The 19,654-nt window shown below is 44.9% G+C and overlaps 1 protein-coding gene across 2 annotated transcripts in view; it reads left to right on the top strand.

Moving 5' to 3' along the window:
- Sorl1 (sortilin related receptor 1) overlaps positions 1–17,873 on the top strand; it is a 159,563-nt gene extending 141,690 nt beyond the window's left edge. For both annotated transcript variants that reach the window (XM_051197179.1, XM_051197178.1), the window contains 8 exons: positions 502–686; positions 2,837–2,956; positions 4,107–4,271; positions 6,322–6,496; positions 7,496–7,602; positions 9,718–9,910; positions 12,585–12,797; positions 13,939–17,873. In XM_051197179.1, the coding sequence (XP_051053136.1) occupies positions 502–686; positions 2,837–2,956; positions 4,107–4,271; positions 6,322–6,496; positions 7,496–7,602; positions 9,718–9,910; positions 12,585–12,797; positions 13,939–14,006 (1,226 nt within the window). In that variant the 3' untranslated portion in view covers positions 14,007–17,873. The remainder of the gene's footprint in view (positions 1–501; positions 687–2,836; positions 2,957–4,106; positions 4,272–6,321; positions 6,497–7,495; positions 7,603–9,717; positions 9,911–12,584; positions 12,798–13,938) is intronic.
- Positions 17,874–19,654: the final 1,781 nt, after the last annotated feature.

Raw genomic sequence — 19,654 nt, 5'->3', positions numbered from 1 at the left:
TGCTAGCAGTCTTCCTGCCTTAAGCCAGCTGAGTGCCTGGTGTGTAACTATAAGTTTCACTGAGGTTGATTTCATGAACATGAGTGCTTGGTTATTTACTGGGATGAGGGCAACTTACCAGTGGCTCTAACATTGAAAAAAGTGACCCCCCACTCCAGCACCATTAGCTGCCCGTGTTTACTGTAGCAGACATGGAAATGGATGTCCTGGTTCACAGACTTTGAGACCCTCTCTGATTTCCTGGAGTAGCTAAATTGATGGGTATAATTCTCAGGCTTCCTGTCACACAGGGCCAAATGACTGCAGGAATGTTTTGCCAACTGTATTCAGCTTTAGAAGTTTCCTAGTCTCTAAGAATTACATGTGCTAAATACCAGGAAAATATAAAATGAATTTTCAAACTATTGAAAAGTAAGGTGTGCAAACCCAAACAAATTATCCGCCCCCCACACACACCTCATTTATACACATCCCTGGCATTCCCCTTCCTTCTTTTCACAGTTAGCAATCTGACAGCTCACACATCTTATGAGATTTCCGCCTGGGCCAAGACAGACTTGGGGGATAGTCCCTTGGCATTTGAGCACGTCTTGACCAAAGGCATACGTCCACCTGCTCCTAGTCTCAAAGCCAAGGCCGTCAACCAGACTGCTGTGGAGTGCACATGGACTGGTCCCAAGAACGTGGTAAGTGGACAAGAATGACCATCTCGAGGTAGTCTGAACCCTGCCTAAGTTTAGGCCCTTGGGCAGCCATGGGACTTTCTACTTTCTTCCCTGTTGCTGCTCTTGATTCTTTTCTTTCTCCAAACACAAGCCACCCACCAGCTCAGGATAACTTTCTGAAGGGAGCCGGCATCCCCTCCAGGCCCTGCTTCCCCGGCCTCACTCCATTGGCCTCAGTTCCCCGAAGCTTGTCATTAGGTAGCTAACACCTGCAGAGTTCTGCATTCATGCACTAAGGAAGTCATCCTGGGTGGTGGGTGAGCTTGGTCGAGGTTTTTAATTTAATGGAGTTCTGCTCTTTTGCATGTCCCACAATAGGATGTTGAGCAAGAGACAGTAACAGAAGTCTGGGCCCTCTTTAGCACTCCCTTTGACCTTGAAGGAAAGTATACATCCCCACAAGGAGACATTATTCTCTATCAATAGGCTCAGCTTGGTGCAGGCCCACTTGTCCCACTGAGCAGTCCTCCAGAGTCAGATGTGGTCTACAGAACAGTGGGGCATCACACAGTACTGGAGCATCTCTTTTACATTCCAGTTTAGAAAAGCAGTCTTCCTTGTGCCGGGCCCTGGCTTTGACTTATGCCCTCACTGGTCACACTTAGCCAGCTTTTATGTGATGAGTCAAATGAGGCCCACTGTGGGTGGCCGTCACCTGCTCCCATCTCTTCACTGAATACTCATGGCCATTGTTTTCATCATCTATGAGGTACTCTTCTTGTCTCCTGACTCCCATGGGCTCTGGAAGCCCTTTCCATCACTAGCAACCCTATTATAATGAGGTAATCCTATTTCTGAGCACCAAGCCCCTACAGGGACCGTGGCTTTCCATTTAAGCCCAGTGACTTGCTTGTTCCTTTCATGCTATCCCATATGCATTTGCTGTCCAACCTTGGATTCCCTCAATTTCTCTCTTCCTGGCCCCTCAGTGGCCACCTTTCCTCTTTCACTGTCCAAGACCCCCCTTTTCCAAATCTTCTTTTGAGCAGAGCTACAGGAAGTGGCACTGTGGCTGGGACATTGACATCCCCCTCTCTATACCCAGGGTACCTGCAGATGTGCATGCGGTCTTTTTTCTGCACGCTCCTGGCTTCTTGTGCATATACTCTGGGGAGGAAGGATTCTGACCCCACTCTATCATCTTCAGTTTGTTCCTTCCCAGATGCACTCACTCAGCTGTCATTCCTTGCTTTCTGCTTAATTCATTTCCCTGGTTTGAGATCCCTCCAGCTTCCTACCTGGACCACAGAATGTGCTTTAGACATTCCCTTGGTCAAGTGAAGTTCCCTCTATTACACTTTCACCCTGGATCTGACACAGACCTTGCCATCTCCAGCCAGTGATGTGCATCTTTAATGTCATCTCCTGAGCAGACAGCCTGCTAGAGCTGCAGTCATTGTCTGAACACTGGGCTGCAGGAGGGCAGAATGATAGGCTGGCTGTCCTGCCATTCAAAGAGCCTGCTGGACCCTCCCACTGGGCACTTCAGCTTACATCTCATTGATCGAGACCTGCTGGCATCTCATTAGGTGACACCTGTTGGCATCTCCTTGGCTGATACCTTGTTACTGGCTCTTCCAGTTTCTACAGTGGTAGGGACTGCAGACAACCTCCCACCAGGGTTCCACTAAAGGAAAACTTGGAGGGTTGGGAAAACTGGCTGCACCTGTCCTCCTGTGTCCATTCCACAAGCTGATGAAATTCCACATTCACGTGACAACTCCCTCCACATCTTCTGACCTCTCAGTGTAGCCACTCAGCTCCCCAGCACTGCTGTTTGATTGTATAATGTCACCCCTCATTGATAAGCCCTCTTGAAATGGTGGCCAGTGCATCTCATTTGCTCTCATGGCTGAACTGCTCCTTTTTACCTTCCCTGGCTGTCCCTGCTTGAGAAGAAGCTCTGTCAGAACAGGAGCTGCTCATGCTCTCCTTTGCAGGTGCACACACGGGGCATGCCCGTTCCTAAGTGCAGTCAACACAGTAAATGTTGAAGGACGATTTCTCTGGGCACTTTAGAAGCACTTCCAATGTCTCAAGTCAACAATTTCAGAACATGAGGGCACTAACTCATCAGCTGATGACCTTTTTCCCTTCTCTGCTTTTATCAGGTTTATGGCATTTTCTATGCCACATCCTTCCTTGACCTCTACCGAAACCCTAGAAGCTTAACCACTTCACTCCATAATAAGACAGTCATTGTCAGCAAGGATGAGCAGTATTTGTTTCTGGTAAGCTCTCTGCAGCAGGGAAACAGGAGTTCCTGCATTTAATGGAGGCTTGAAGCACTGGGGCTCCTGAGCTCAACACTAGTAGAATGGGGGACCCGGATACCTAGACTCATCTTTTTAAGTTCCCACAGCCAGTTTGGTCACTTAACAAATGAATCACAAGCTCAGATACATAAAATGCCTTTGTCAGAGTCCACTCCTAGCAAGCTACCATCTGTAATGTTACACTCTTGTGAGCCAAGACGTAGAGGAAAGTGTTTGGACTGCCATACTTTGCTTTCTACTGCTGAGATAAACACCATGACTGAAAGCAACCTGGGAAGAAAAGGTTTATTTTATCCTACAGGTCTATTACTAAGGGAAGTCAGGGCAGGAACTGGAGACAGGAGCTGATACACAGGCCATGGAGGAGTGCTGCTTACTGGATTGCTCCCAAGGCTTGCTTAGACTGCTCTCTATATAACCCAGCACCATCTGCCTAAGTGGTCCTTACCACTTCAATCATCCATCAAGAAAATATCCACAGGTTATTTTCTTTCCCACAGGTTAATGATGGAAAGAAATTCCTCAACTGAGGTTCCCTCTTCCCAGATGACACTAGTTTGTGTCAAGTTGACAAAAAAAAAAGTAGCTAGTACATAGGCAACATGTGAACAAAAAGTTTGATATAACCTATATCTTTCAAGAAAAGATTGGTAAAATAAATTATGGCTTATCCATGGAGTAGAATATAGAAGTATCCAAAAGAAGCCAATGCTGAATGTATCCATTTGCAAAAAAACAAAAACAAAAAAACAAACAAAAAAAAAAAAAAAACAAAATCTGAACCCATATTATTAATTTTTAGGAGGGGAAACCTGGTTGTATGAAAGATTTTTAAAAGATATGTTGTACATGCATACACATGCAAGTGTTTGTGTGCTTACATATGTGTCTATGCTTACACATGTGCTTACACATATCTAGGGCATTTCTGGAGGGAAGATAAAACACGAAAAACAATGTAGGCTAGGCGGGGCACTATTTTATATTATTTTGTTCTAATGAAATCTTAATTGTGGTCATGTGTCATTAGCTTATTGAAAAGTAGTTTGACAGAGGTTGCATGAGCCCATGTGGTACTGTTTTTCTATGTGTGCTTGCTCCCTAGGTCCGTGTGTTGATCCCTTACCAAGGGCCATCTTCTGACTACGTCGTAGTGAAGATGATCCCAGATAGCAGGCTTCCACCCCGTCACCTGCACGCAGTCCAGATAGGCAAAACCTCAGCAGTCATCAAGTGGGAATCGCCCTATGACTCTCCTGACCAGGACTTGGTGAGTGGGAAGGCATGCAGCCTGCCATGCTTACGCTTAGCATGCTTGGGGTATGTGGAGTGCCATGGAAGGGGTCAGGTAGTGTGACCAGTGTGACACAGGTATCAGCTGAGCTCAGCAGGCCTTGTCCCCATTTCTCTGTGGTCAAAGGCAGGTCTTCACAGGGACCCCTTCTGAACTAGCCTTCCTCCATTGTTCTTTGCCACATATTTCTTTGTCCTTCCTCAGCTACTCCCATCCCCTCCATTAACCAGTGCCCAGCAGACAAAAGCTGGCAGGCCAAATCCAGCCTGTGGGTTATTTTTTTTTTTTAACTAATGTTTAATTAGAACCAGGGCCACAACCATCTGCATACATATGTCATTTTTGTGCCTCTACCAATAGAATTATTTGTGGTTGAGATCCTGAGACCCTCAAAGCCTAAAATGCCTGCCACCTTGACCTTTTTTTTGGTTTTCTATCCCTTACTGAAAAATAGGACAGGGCATTGATCCTAGAAATGCCCCTCTCTTCCTTGCTCTAGACTGCTTTGCCCTCTCTCCCTTACCCCTACACCACAGCAGTGTGATGGTCTCCTCTTGGCTGCTTAGACACTTCTTGAATCCCAGATACTCCCCGGGAACCATTTTTCTGTGTGTCTTACATGTCGCCTCCCCTCCACAGTTCCAATATAAGCAGCCACCTGGGAGAGAGGAGGTGGGGCTGTTTGTGCTTTAGAGCTGGGATTGAACATCTTTATCTATGTCTTCCCCTCTGTCAGTATCCAGAAACCGTTGTCATGATGGAGAGACAGAAGCTGAGCTGCTGATGTCACAGTTATTGTGGCTTTTCCGAGTATTTCAGTTTCCTCCTTTACTTTTCATTCCCTCCTCTCCCTTTTCTGCATTCCTGCCTCCCCTTTCTCTCTTTTCTTATCTTCCCTTCTCCTCTCCTTTCCTCTTTCCTTCCCCTTCCCTTCCCATCCCTTCTCTAGCTGATGATACTTGTGCATGCATGCAGCTCTGGGGTTATATACTTGTTCTAAGATAGACCCTGGCGACACTGAAGACTTTCTGAAGGACATGAGTCAGACTCCGAGGCTCAGAAAAGTCAGTCCAGTGCCTAAGTTTCAGATCTGTTTATTCAACCAACTGCATATTGGATGTATTTGGATGTATATTAAAATGGATTGTATCTGTATGGAATATGCACACACATGTAGCGCCCACGCTACAATCTGTTCTACTAATTGGGCGAAGGCCTAGAGATTGAAATAAAAGACAAGACAGTGGGTCATTTGTGCAGCTGGAATGCTGAATGACGTTTATTGAGGGGATGGAGTTGGCTTATATACCGACTTACAGCACAGTGGAAAACAATCAAGTGTCAAGTGTGCAAGTTCTCAGGCTTAGTTCCTCCTCAGCAGATGTGTGTTAGCAAATCAGGAAGAGTACCAAGAACTACTCTGGTGCCAGATGTTCCAGCTAAAACTGCAGATTGTTCCAGCCAACAGCTTCAGGCTTGCTTAAGGTGCCTCAGGGGTCCATGCAGGGCTCTACACAAGCATTGTCCTTTGTCATTACTTCCTGAACAAGGTGGTATGTTAACTGACATGGCTGTGGTGGTTTGAAAAAAGATGGTGCCCACAGTCCCATATCTTTGAATGTTCTGTTATCAGGGAGTAGAACTTTTTGAAATGAGGTGTGGTCTTATTGGAGTAGGTTTAGCCTTGTTGAAGGAAGTGTGTCACTGTAGGTGGGCTTTGAGCCCGTTCCAGGCTCAGGCTCTCTCTTTCTCTGCCTGTGGAACAGGATGTAAAGCTCTCAGCTAGTGCTCCAATACCATGCATACAGCCATGCTTCCTGCCATGCTGATAATGGACTAACCTGTGAAACTATTAGCAAGGCTCCAATTAAATGCTTTCTTTTATAAGAGTGTCTCTTCACAGCAGTAGAACAGTGACTAGAACAATGTTATTTACATTGCATAAGGTATTGTTCCTAAGTAGCTGATTTCAAGTAAAAGGCCTGGCATCTGACTGCAACTCAGACCCTCCCTCTGTCTGTCTTAGTTCTATGCAATTGCAGTGAAAGATCTGATCAGAAAGACGGACAGGAGCTACAAAGTCAAATCTCGCAACAGTACTGTGGAGTACAGCCTTAGCAAGCTGGAACCTGGAGGAAAATACCATATTGTTGTCCAGTTGGGGAACATGAGCAAGGAGTCCAGCATAAAAATCACCACAGGTAAGGGGAGAGGAAGAAAGGCCTTGTTGCACCTGAACAACCTCAGCACAGAGGAAAGATGCAGTATCTTTGTAGGACATCCAAGCATTGTTCTTCTCTATTCATGCTACAACGCAAGGCAAGGATGTGGGGTTTCCTGGGCTTTTGGTGAGGGAGCTAAGGCTCAGTAGTCTGAGAAATACTTATTTTCTGTATTCTTGAAGTATTTTTAAAATATGTGTATATAAAAAATAAAAACAAAATAAAATATGTATGTATATATGTATGCATGTGTGTATGTATATTGTGTGTGTGTATTGTGTATGTGTGTGTGTGTGTGTGTGTGTGTATGTGTGTGTATAATGCAGTTTGAGGGCTTGAACTCAGAGCATCTTGAATTCTAGACAAGCATTCTACCACTGAGCCACATCTAGTCTCTGAGTCTTTTTTCACACTACCCTCCTTTAGGATGTCTTACCATGGAAAGGGGAGGAAAATAGGAATGCTCAGGAGAGTTAACAAACCCAGCCATATTTCCCAGTGAGGACAGGCATTACAAACAGGACCTGGACCGTGTCACAGTGGCCCTTTTGTCGATCAGGCAGATAGAATGGAAGGACACAAGTAATAATGTTAGGGACTAGAAGGTTGCTTAGGCGCCTGCCCACTGAGTGAGCAGTGTTAACAGTTGCAGAAATGGAGGTCCAGGCCCATTTAGGCTGGTGATGCATATGGTGGACCTGGGCCATTCTCCAGTCCCTCTAGGGCCCTGTGTTCAGACATAATATGTTCTTGCTGCCTCTGCCTCATGTCCAGATTTGATGGTTAAAGGACTGATAACCACCACCACTAGCCTAATGCTATGCTAAGCAGTATTCATATTCTGTTTTTCCATTATCCTTTCATTATCACAGCTCTTAGTGGCTGGGAACATTTTCCGGCCTCTTTTCCGACATGAGGAAGCAACGATTTGGCTATCTGTGTACTAACTTCAAATGGCTCACTCTTCCATTTTTTCAGTTTCATTATCAGCGCCCGATGCCTTAAAAATCATAACAGAAAATGACCACATTCTTCTCTTTTGGAAAAGCCTGGCTTTAAAGGAAAAGCAGTTCAGCGAAACCAGGGTAAGTTGCTCCTGCATCCTCGGTGACTTCGGAACTCTGGTTGACATGCTGTTTCAGACACCAATTCTTTAGCAGGCTGGCAGACAGCGTGAAGAAAGAAAGAGGGAGAGGAGGAAAGCATCAGGCAGGGGAGTGAACTTGTGTGTGAAAGGACCATTTGTGGATTAGTGAGATGTTTGTGCTGTCGGTGAAATAGGAGAATCTGCACTCAGCATCCCAAGCTGCACGCTTGTCCTTGGAGGAAAGAATTGGGTAGGAGACTTGTGGTGCTTCCTGCAGCTGGACTGTGCTGATCACTGGAGCCAAGTGCCCCACGCTTCCCCGACCCCCTGAGAGCTGGGGCGGGGGTGGTTCCAGTGCCAGGAAGCCAAACCATACTCTCTGTCTAGTACCATGTCACTGTCTCCCCAGAGTAACTCGAAGGAGCAAGAAGAACATGAAGATACTTTATTAGCTTGTGAAAGAAACACTTTGTTCTGCCATTGGCAGGCCAGTACTCTGACACGGTGGGAAGGAAGAGTAAGATCCAAGAGATTTGCCCAGGAGGCTGGACTCATTATTGAGTGGAATTGGCTTGGTCCCCTTGAAAGCAAAGTAGGGCTGTGATGATCTAGCTGTGGTCACTGGCTCAGGTAGACTTTGAAAGTCCTCGCCTTCTGGGAGACTCCTCACAGCTCCCATAGCTGTGATATTTACATCCTCAAGAATATGAAATCTACCCGGGAATACTCCACTGTTGAAAGGCACTGAAGGTACAGCATTCCAGCAGCTGTGAGTGGAAAAGAAAAGGCCTCTGGCAAGCTAGTGACAAAGACATCAAGCCTGCAAGACCTCTGGGGGAGTAATGCCAGTGTGGGAAATAGCTGGGGAATGACACTGAAAATGTAGAGTGGTTCAAAGTTCTGGAAGGCTCTTTGATAATACTTATCAAAGACACTGAAACATTCACATTCCCTGATTTAGTTATTCTAAGTTTTTATGTTGGGAAAGCAATGCATTAAAATTTTATATCCTCTGCTCCATGACAGAAAGAAGAACCATAAGTGCCTAACAGGAGGAAAGTATAGGTGGTTGATGGTTGTGTACTTTGTTTCATTTGTATCTTTATGTATTTCACAGATGTTCTACTCCAGGTTTACACTGGATCGTAAATAATCATTACTAGCTTGTTAGAAGGGGTGTGGGGGGTGGGATGCCAGGAAGGTGTTGAGGAGCTTGGCAGCCAGTTGTCTCTAGAGGAATCTGTACGGGCAGCAGAAGCCCAGCTTTAGGTTGAGAGTTCAGGTCAGTATTCCATCTCTAGTGGAGGGTGCTGACATAAGTATGGCATGATGTCCTCTCCTCCTCCTGGCTTAGCATTACAGACATGCCAGTGGAGTAGGAACCAAGAGGCTGATTGCATGGTGAGCTCGGATGTGGGCAGAGTTTGACACTGGGAGGTTGGAGGGCAACAGAGAAGCTGACCACCAGTCTGATCCCAGCCAGCATCTTGGGTCTGGCCTGTCTGTTTTCTAGCAACAACAATCTGGGACTTCCTAACGCAATGAGGGGAGAGATTATTTCATACTGTCCTCCTGTGAATAGAGCAGCTTTCACCTGCTTAAGTGCTTTTCAGTCAACATCAGGCAGTCTGGCTCTGGGATCAGCCTGAAAAGAGTTAGAAAGTTAGGACAGGAAGTGAATGGCAGTGACCTTTCAACAGTTCCTTTTCTGATTGCGGTTCCCTAGTCTTGCCTGCACCCACTGCCACCAGGAGGTGTCACTAGTCAAATCCATTACTGCAAACTATTGAGTCCTAACGTGCTGGTTTCTTTGAGACATTAGTCTTGCTGGGCACAAACAGCTGCTGCCTGGAACTTTGAGTAGGCGATGAGTGGAATAGTTCTGCAGCCATACCTTACCCTTCCTTTTCTGCGCCATGTCAGTAAGGAAAGTCCTGTTTTCTGAGTTTAAATATCTCAATCACATAATCAAAAGAACTAGCAAGAAACATAAAGTATATCAGCATTCATAAAACCCCATGGTAAGGACTCAGGACTAACTGGAGCCAGTAACAGAAACCATCAGGTCCCCTTCTTCAAACCTCTGAATGGCCCATTGTGTGCTTGTTTTCAGGGCTATGAGATACACATGTTTGACAGTGCTATGAATCTCACCGCTTACCTTGGGAATACCACTGACAATTTCTTTAAAGTGTCTAACTTGAAGATGGGTCATAATTACACGTTCACGGTCCAAGCGCGATGTCTCTTTGGCAGCCAGATCTGTGGGGAGCCTGCCGTGCTGCTGTATGATGAACTGAGCTCAGGTGAGTTGCTGTGTGGCCATCCTGTCTCTCTCCTGTCCCAAGGAAGGAGAGGTTGCCATGCTTTTCAGATGATCTTCCTAAAACACATTTCAAGTACTGTCTGTGTTCCGAAGGAAGAAAATCACTTAGGTACCAATTTAGTCTGATACTGGTGCAGTTAATAAATTTGTCTTCATCGGCCATGGTACTACTATAGAAGGAACTGGAATTGCAACGTACCACATTGAATGTAAAGTTCAGAAAAGGGTAAAAATGCTATATTTAGGAAACTCAGTATGTCTGTTAGCTGTGTTTTTTGTTTGTTTGTTTGTTTGTTTCTCCTTACTTTGACCAGATAACAACAAGAAGCAAGTTGAGAATGGGGGATTTATTTTGGCTGGCAGTTTGAGGAGATAGAACCTCTCATGGAAGAGGAGGGTGTGGCAGCAGGAGTCTGGGGCAGCTGCTTAGGCTGCATTCGCAATTAGGAAGCTGAAGTGGAAGGGTGTTGGTGCTTAGCCCTCTCTTTCTCCTCCTTCATTATATCCTAGCCCCAAGTCCATGGGGATGCTTCCACCCACACTGAAGGTGGGTTCCCCCACCACCACCACCACAGGCTTATTCCTTCACAGACACACACCCAGACATACACCTCAGTCTCTCACATGACTGAGTAAATCTGGTCAAGCTGAACATGACGACTAACCATCTATCAGGCCAGACAAACAAGAATTCCCTTGGTGGTTTTCATGAGACTGCTCAGGGCCTTGAATGTGCTAATAGACCTGAAATTCTCCTTGTCATTAGCTCATCCTACTGCTTCCTATCACAACCTGGGATCTTTATCTTTAGAACACACAGATACCAGCCTTGGGCCACATCATTGCTGCTTTGTAAGGATAGTACTTGCGTTGTGGTAGCTTGGCCAGGATTTCAACAAATATCTTATTGATAGACTTTGAAGATATCTTTATTTCTAGCCAAGAACTAGGTAGGGTTGCTGTTAAATGTTTCCTCACAATCCTTGCTGGGCTGGGCCCAGGGCAACCTCTGCAAAATAGAGCATTGATTCTCAACCTGGGGGTCTCGACATCCTCTGACAAACTTTTAGCTCCAAAAATATTTGCATTACCATTCAATTACACTTATGAAGTGGCAACAAAAATAACTTTATGGTTGGGGTCATCACAACATGAGTATCCTATTAAAGGGTTGAAGCTTTAGGAAGGTTGAACATGTTCTTCTCCCTCCCTTTAGAGAGTCGTGGCATAGTCAAGGCTCTGGGAAGGTCTACGGAAAATAAAGAGCAAAACTCTTCGCAATGTGCTTTTTCCTTAATAAGCCCTGGTTTTAATCAAAACCAGTTATTAGTCTGTGAAATGCACATTAGGGTAAACTGTCTGTTGTGAGGCCCCTGGCAGCTGCTTTTAGGGAATCACTTATTGAACCTTTAGACGTCCAGCCAGGGAGTAGTTCTTTAATTTATCACCTCACCATTGGGGTAGGCTGGAAATTTTTTTTTTCCTGTTCAGAAAATGAAAGAAATTTAAATAGAGACCTACATACTGAATTTCTAGATTGAACATACAGGAAAAAGCTGTTCTCAGGTCCATTTTGATGGACACTGTGTCTGCTTGAGTCCCTGTGTAGCTATGGTGCTTTCTCTGTGAGACGGGAGCTTGCTTATGCCACCTCCTCTTGTACCAGGGAGCAACTCTAAGGTCTATAGAAACTGTGCCTGAGGAAAGGTCATTCTGCCCCCTTTACTAAAAACTGATTCCAAAACTCCATTTTTCTGCCCCCAAGTTCAGACTAGCCCCAAGATTTCTAATGTGAAAACCTAACTCCCTCTCAAGATGATGGCCCCATCTCCAACAGATGTGGAGTTGAAGGATGGGGAGAGATCTTTCTCCAGAGCTCCAGCATCTTTGTCATGTTATAGACAGCCAAGTGGCTTAGTAACAAGCTTTTAAAAATGTCACATGTATATTCAAAGATTGTTTCTCCTTTTTACTTAAGTGAAAGAGGAAGAAAAAAAAACCCATAAAACTTGGTGAGCTGTTGAGTTTTACTATTGCAGCAAAGGAATCTCGTTTGTATCACTTAACGGAGCTTCAGGTAATTGCAGTGCAGAGTGACTTTGGTGCCAAGTAGGGGGAAATAATTGCAATCTCCTTAATTAGTGGTCTGATTTCACATCCTCTTATGTAGGCAAGCAATCGGCCTTAAGTAATAATGCTAATGAAATCAGTGTTGATGTCCCAACAAAGGTCTCCCTTCCAAGAGATTATCTAAATAACCAACAAGGCAGTGATTAGGAGTCTAATGTAATTACTGTATTTGCATGTGCAAGGCCCACTGTCTTCAGGCTCATGGTAAATACTTGGGAAACATCAGGCTTCACACATGTGCTGGACCATGTCACACTAGAAAAGAAAGCTAGTTGTTGGAACCCTTGCAAACTCTGGGCTCTTTCCTCCTTTCTTTCCTCTCTCTCTCTCTCTCTCTCTCTCTCTCTCTCTCTCTCTCTCTCTCTCTCTCTCTCAGTCTCTCTCCCTTCTTCTGTCCTTCTCTCCCTCTCTCCCTCCCTTCCTTCCTATTTTGTTGGGTGAGTGGGGCCTGGAGAAGTTGCCTGGGCCATCCTTTTCTGGCCCTCAGGTAGGAGACTCACTTGCAGGGTATGTTGCCTCTGCAGGTGGAGATACAGCTGCAGTCCAGGCTGCCAGGTCTACTGATGTTGCTGCTGTAGTGGTCCCTATCTTGTTCCTGATCCTGCTGAGCCTGGGTGTTGGCTTTGCCATCCTCTATACAAAGCATCGTCGCCTACAAAGCAGTTTTACTGCTTTTGCCAACAGCCACTACAGTTCCAGGCTGGGTTCGGCCATCTTCTCCTCTGGGGATGACCTGGGTAAGTAGCCAGGGGTGCCGGGGCAAACACCATAAAGCTGAAGATGCGGTCAGGGAAGAGTCTTGCAGCTCATCCTTTCAGGACAGGCATCACTCCAGTGTTACTCCTGTCTGGGATCTCTGCCTTCCTTGATTTTTAACCAAAATACCACGTTTTCTTTAGTTGTGTAGTTCCGGCCCCTAACAGGGGGGAAGTGGAAGGGTACCCTTTGAACAGAGAGTGTTAGGGCCTGGGTTTGAATGCTCCCCAAACTTCAAACAATCCTCAAGTATGTTCAGCTGACCCTGGTCTAATCCTTCCTCTGGAGGGCTTCAAGATGAAAGGATCACATCCTCAGTCAGCTTCTGCATGAAGCCCTTTGGTCAGCCACTCCTCTTTCCATTTTGAGCACAGCCTCTTCTTTATGTGGGGTGAAGTACAGTAAGGAGAAGGCTAATCTTTTGATCCCTGTGAGAAGTCTTCCAGTGCTGCAAACCCTAAACTGAGAGAGCTAGTAGCCAGGTTACGTAAGAAAGTGTGTGTGGGAAAGGCTTCCCCAGATGCAAGGCACCGGATGTGAATTTGTGGGTTTACTTTTCCTATAGACTAGTTCTTGCTGCTTTTCTCTTTATGGCGTGTTCTCCTCCCCAGTGATCATATGAGATCTCAGTTTTTGTTTTTGCTAATTGGCAAGCCCTAGAGTTTCTTGCATAAATGGGTGGCTCCTTTTGGTTGGCCTAGCAGGGTTGCCATTCAGTAATCACTAGATGCCAAGCAACAGGAGTCTCAAAGGGACAGTCATGAAGTCTGGGAAGCTGCCCTCAGAATTCCCAAGCCCCTCCAATCAGTCTCTGTTTCCTCAGAGCAGTTCCAATTCAAGTAGGAGAGGAGAGACCAATCCACCCATTTAGCCCTAGGGTATGAGATTTACATTGCTACAGATTTTACTTCGAACAGCAATTAAAATGAGTTTGGTCACTTAGGGAAGGGAAGTAGGTGACCTGAGCATGGCAGAGGAAAAACCAAGCTAGGGTTGAGGACCAGTTAGTATTGGTTTAGCTGGGGGTTGTTGTAAGGCTATGGGCATGGGCAGAGTGGTGGCATGTGGGGGTCTTATAATACTCTGCTGGAACTCACCAAGGCCTGACTGTTTTGTCTTCAGGAGAGGACGATGAAGATGCTCCTATGATAACTGGATTCTCAGACGATGTCCCCATGGTGATAGCGTGAAGGAGATTTTATCATTAGAAACCAAATGGTGTAAATATTTCATTTGATAAAGATAGTTGATGGTTTATTTTAAAAGATGCACTTTGAGTTGCAATATGTTATTTTTATATGGGCCAAAACCACCACCACCACAACAAAACAAAACAAACAAAAAAAAAAAAAAAAAAAAGGGGAGAGAAAGGAATGAATAAACTTTGTAGTATCAACTGTGAACTTGAAAGCAGGTTGAATTGATTTGACATTGATGTCAATTGCTGGGCATGCTTTTAAGTCTGTGAGATCATTTTGGTTCAGAAATTGACCATTCTTTTTATTTTTCTAAGACACAGAAATGTATTTAATAAAAACTTCAAGAGAGAGTGATGGGCAGAATCACATTTCTCCTTGAAAACTGCTCTGATTTTACATTTTGTTTGGTATTTAGTTTACATAAGTGTGTGGGTGTCTTGTGGGGAAGGGTCCTGTTTCTGTTGTTTTTGTTAATTTATTGGGACTCTGTATAAGGCCACATTTTAGTGGTTATTTGAAACCCCAGGTGTTAAGGCCCCTTGCACATCAGGGTGGGGAGTGGAGGAGCAGGAGCAATCTGTTTCAGTTTGCTTGTGTCAGGGACAGGAGAGAATTCTGGGTCAGTGCTAGGTTCCAATTCAGCTGAACTAGAGCCTAGGAAACCCTGCAAGCCACACCCCCTGTCTTCTAGAAGTCTGTAGGCTTTTACCGTGTATGTCTCTGTACAATGTGTACCTCTGGAAGCTGCCAAGTGTTGACACTGCTTTCTTATACACTGGGATCTTTGTCACTTGAAAAAAAAAATTACTGTGGTTGTGGGAGAAAGTTCTAGATCTGTGCCATGATAGATATGCATTGCAAATATATAGTATGCCATGTCTCCATTTTTAATTTGACTTTTCCTTTTGTTTTTACTCACCACCAAAGAATTTCAAGTATAAAATTTTATATTGGGTTTAAGCCACTGAATTGTCCTCAAAAGTCCATACTGATATATGCAGTCATTTTGAATTTGGTCAGTGCCTTCTCTGGATCCCCACCTCAACCCCTTCCCCCACCCCCACTTCCCTAGCCTGTGCCCCCACCCATCCCTAGAGAGTTTGTAGGTATTGCCAGGGATGGAGGTGATCTAAACATTCGACTTCTCCATTGGCTAATTTGTTCATTTGCTTTCTCTGTGAAACACCATGTGTGTCTAAACACGGCCCCCACCCCCCATGTTTCATGTCATGGCCACTTGAAAGTTCTGTGGACTTCTTTGTGGCCTCAACACATCCTTCTTCAGTCCAGCGTGTAGGCACCGATGTCCAGCATGTCCTGACTTGTGCCGTGTGTATAACCTCACTGAGGATTTCCTGCCAGCAGAAAAGCAGCAAGCTCTGGGAATATTCCACAGTTATGCCTCTGAATATATGTTCTCTGTATACAAGCTTCTTGAACCCTGCCTCCCCTTCCATGCAGTGTGTCCCTCCTCACAAGTGCTTGGTTTCTTTTAACTAAAAGTGTCATCCTTTGGTGGGAATAGTCTCGATTTACCTGAGGATTGTTTGGAAAGTAAGAGCCAATTTTTTTTTTGGATATATATGTATATTAAATGAGCATTTTGAACTGTAGATCTGTAGTGTGCTATGTGATATAGCTTCTGGTATCAAATGCTAGGAATAAGGACAGCTTATTTTTCTCCTCTTTCCTCTCACCCTCTTTTCCATTATTTCCCCCCAGACTGGAATTTCTTCAGCTTTATCTTGTCTTGCTTTGAAGTTTTTTGCTCAGTGTTCCTCCAGCCCTACCACCCCCACTTAAACAAAGTCTTTAAGTAGCTGAAAGATTAACAGTCTGGTGGGAGGCAAGCCATTGAATTGAACTGCTAGGAAAGTATATTTTCTCCTTGTCTTTTCCTGCCAAGTTTTTGGTGGCATTTGTAGAAGCTAGTGTAAAAGGCTCTGTGGCATTATTGTCTATTATTCTGCAGGCAAGCCTTTTCACAGAGCATATGTCTCCTGCAGGCAACATGAGTTGTTGCCAAGCATTGAGGCCAGTCTCCAGGGTCTCCCGATGCTGAACCATAGTACTGTACAGACCCACCGCCACCCCTCCCCTCGGGAGATGCACTGTGCTGTTTGGAAACATGTAGCCATTTAAGGCTAGAATATTTTGTATAAATAGCAGAGCTGAGGTCCCCAAGACTAAGCCAGATAGATGCAACTATGTGTAAATTGTATATTTTTGTGAACTTTTCAAGCACGCACTCCTGTTTTCCTCTGGTTAGCTTTGTGGAGGTTTTGATGTATCCAAGGCATCGGCAAGAGTCCAGAGTGACAATAGGAAACTAAAACTAAACAATGTATAGTCTTGGAAAGTTACCTCCTCACAGGGAATGGGATATGCTGGAACACCGGGTACTTGGTTCCCTGTTGACTTCCGGTATTAGATACCATTTGAGCTTTGTGGGACATGGGTCTGTGTGGATGCAGTGACACAGGAGAGGTCCTCCAAAGTCTGTGGAGGGGGGTCACATGTGAGCACACAGGTGAGAATCTACTGCTTGATGCATGGCAAGCCAGAGAGCTTGGCCTGCTGCTGGGTGACTGGCTGGCACTCTGGCGTTTGGAGAAATGGCTCTTCAGGCACTAACTCTGATTGCATCACTAGGTATGTTTGCAAGCTGGCAGGGGATAGTCACTTGCATGCTCTCTCCTCTCCACATAGATGGCCTGCTAGATTAAGCTCCACTCTCCAACATATAGAACAGGCCCTTCAGAAGACACTAGGGGCCTAGAAGGAACTAGGAAGGTCGACATTAATGTTGAGCCCCTTACAGATAAGCACTCAGTGCATCCTGCCTTTACATGTCTCCCAGCGGTCAGCACAAGTGATAAGACCCTATTCCTTAGGGCTGAACCCCATCTCATAGGTTAGTTCTCTGTCCCATGAAGGGGGCCATTGTGAGTCCCTGAGAAGTTTCTTCTATGGCAGAGGTGAGTCGAGGTCCTCTCGGGAGAAATTCAAGCATATAACTAAATTGAATTCCATCCCCATTGCCACTGTAAGAATTGACTCTACACTCTGCAGACGCTTCTTTGTGTCGGGATTGTATTTCAACATTCCTATGATGTTTTTCTTAGCTGGAGTGTGTGCTGCTTTTCAGGTACAACTTTTGTGTAATAAAAGCCAGAGCATTACGTTTATATAGACTACTTCCTATGCAAGACTGAGATATGGAATAAGTCACAAGAGATGTGCACTGTGAGCTAGAGAGAAGAGAAGTGCTTTCTCAGATGGAATGCCACTGCTGAATGTGGCTGAGGGAGGATCAGTTGCATGTGTTTCTGCCCGTATTGTTTTGAGCAGCCATATTATAGATGTAATCATCAGAGTGATAACCCAAGAATGGTATTCGTTTCATGTGTAATAACTTCAATGGGCTGAGCATGAATGCCGAAGTGGAACATTATTACCCTCAGATATCCCATCACTCATTTAAAGACTCTTGTTAAGACTTATTAGACACTTTAGGCAAAGTCAGAAGTATCCGCAGCAAAATCAAGGCCTGTTCTGCTCTTATTTACAGTGAAACACTGTGTACTTGTTTCTCTCCAAAGTAAAATTAGGTATTTATAACTTCAATCGCCTTGCTAGGTTTCCAAGTCACTGATTTCTGCTGAAGAATTTACTACATTGTTGCACAATTTTAAGATAATTTTTTTTGTCTTGGTGTCAACATTTTTCACTGAATAAAGATTTAACTGAGTTAAAAAGAACTAAAAAAAAAAAAACCACTGCCACCAACTATTTGAATATCCACTGTGTGAATCTTACATTGTTCTTTTGAGTGCAATAAAGATGGCTAACACAGTCTCCAAGCAGCAGCTGACTCGTCTCTTTGAAAAAGGTATTTATGTCATGGAGGGGAGAACATTAAAACCTGGGATGATTTTGTGGATCCTCAAAGAACATAATGTTTGTGTGCTGGCTGATGAGTGGGGAGGTGTGGTGGTGACTGTTTTGAAGTAAACAGAATTCTTCCACAGTTGCCTCCCTGAGAACTGTAGTAATGTGTGAGACATTTGGTTAAGGAGGTCATTTTCTGAACCTGAGAAGAAAGCAGAGCTGTGCAGATGAACTGGGTGCCAAAGAACACTTCCTGCACAGTGAGCCCAAGTGGGAAGGGTTGCAGTCATCTCTCAGAGGCCAGTGAATGCAAGCTAGGTCAGGATATGATCAAGGACAGGTGGCTTTCTAAGTTTTAGCAAGTCTGGCATGTTGCTTTTGTTTGAACTTTGAGCCAAAGCAAAAGTCTGAAGTAGTTTCAGTCTCATGGATGAGAAAAAAAGAGGAAAGCAGAGAGTAAATGACAAAGCCAGCCTCAACATTAGGTCCTTCTAACCACAGGTCTTAACCTGTAATCCTGTGCCCACAGTGTCAGCACGATCTCAGTGTTTCAACACACTGGATCCAGAAATCCCAAGGGGAATCATGTCACCTGGGTGAAGTTACCTGGTCACGGCCTAGTCTTGGGTTTTCAAGTTTACATACTACTTGTGTATTCTTCTTCCATGGCAACACACACCCTAACCAACCTCATGAGGCTGGCACGTAACATCATGCCATCTAGCTAATAACTGCCCATGGAAAACTTGACACAAAAAGTCACAAGGCCAGCATACCTTCCCACTGTGGGGAGAGCTGCCTAGGAAGCCAGTCTTAGACAGGTCATGACTTACTGGGCAGGGGTGAAGAACAAAGCAAGTAGGAAGGACGAAGGACTGGGGCTTGATTCAAATAGTGTACCAAGTGTACCAAGAATCACTTCTCCCATTTGGACCCTTCAGGTTGTAGCATCATGTAGCCATTTCTTCTGGGAAGGTCTTGCCAATGGGGTCTGAAGCTGAAAAGCCATGTGTGACAGGACTGGGACACTATTGGTCCCTGCGCCTTTGACTTACCTGTTTCGTTCTTGAACCAGTTCCTCCATCCCATATAACACTGTAGACAGTATTAATACATAAAGACCGGTTTGAATTAAAACCTCACCTGCTATGCATTGATTCCCCAAATTTAACTCTGAGGAGACACTCTCTGTGTCTCTGAATCTTAGGGACACTCACTACCTACTCCTGGCCCTTTCTGACTCTCATCTGTCCACTGAGCTCATGTGATGCTGGCCTCCTATCCCCACTGAACCTGCAGCAAATTAAAACCAAGAAGGGCTAAAGGCAGAAACCCCAACAATAATAAAAGGGCAAAGAGCCTGTGAATTATAGAAACAGAAATACCTTTCTTAGAAGGGCATTCCAGTCCCCACAGCTTATTTGGGCAGGTTAGCGCTGGGCAGACATCTCACACATTAAGTAACCCATCTACTTATAGTTTTTGTTAAGATGTAATTTTGTGTGTTGGTGTTCTAACTGTGTTTATATCTGGGTACCATGCGCATTCAGTGTCTGAAGAGACTAGAACAAATCAGATCCCCTGGTTGTAAGTTGCCATTCAGGTACTGGGGATTGAACCCAAGTCCTCCGGAAAAGAAGCCAGTGCTATTAGCAGTTGAGCCATTTCTCCAGGCTGGTTCTCTTTTTTGGAACCTGTATTTGTTAGTAATTATACTAAATCATTTATGAAGAGGCTTTAATTCTGAA

The sequence above is a fragment of the Phodopus roborovskii genome, unplaced genomic scaffold (assembly GCF_943737965.1).
Source record: "Phodopus roborovskii unplaced genomic scaffold, PHOROB, whole genome shotgun sequence".
Lineage (NCBI taxonomy): Eukaryota > Metazoa > Chordata > Mammalia > Rodentia > Cricetidae > Phodopus > Phodopus roborovskii.
Note: the sequence above shows the minus strand (reverse complement) of the source record. Positions and strands in the feature narration are given on the sequence as shown.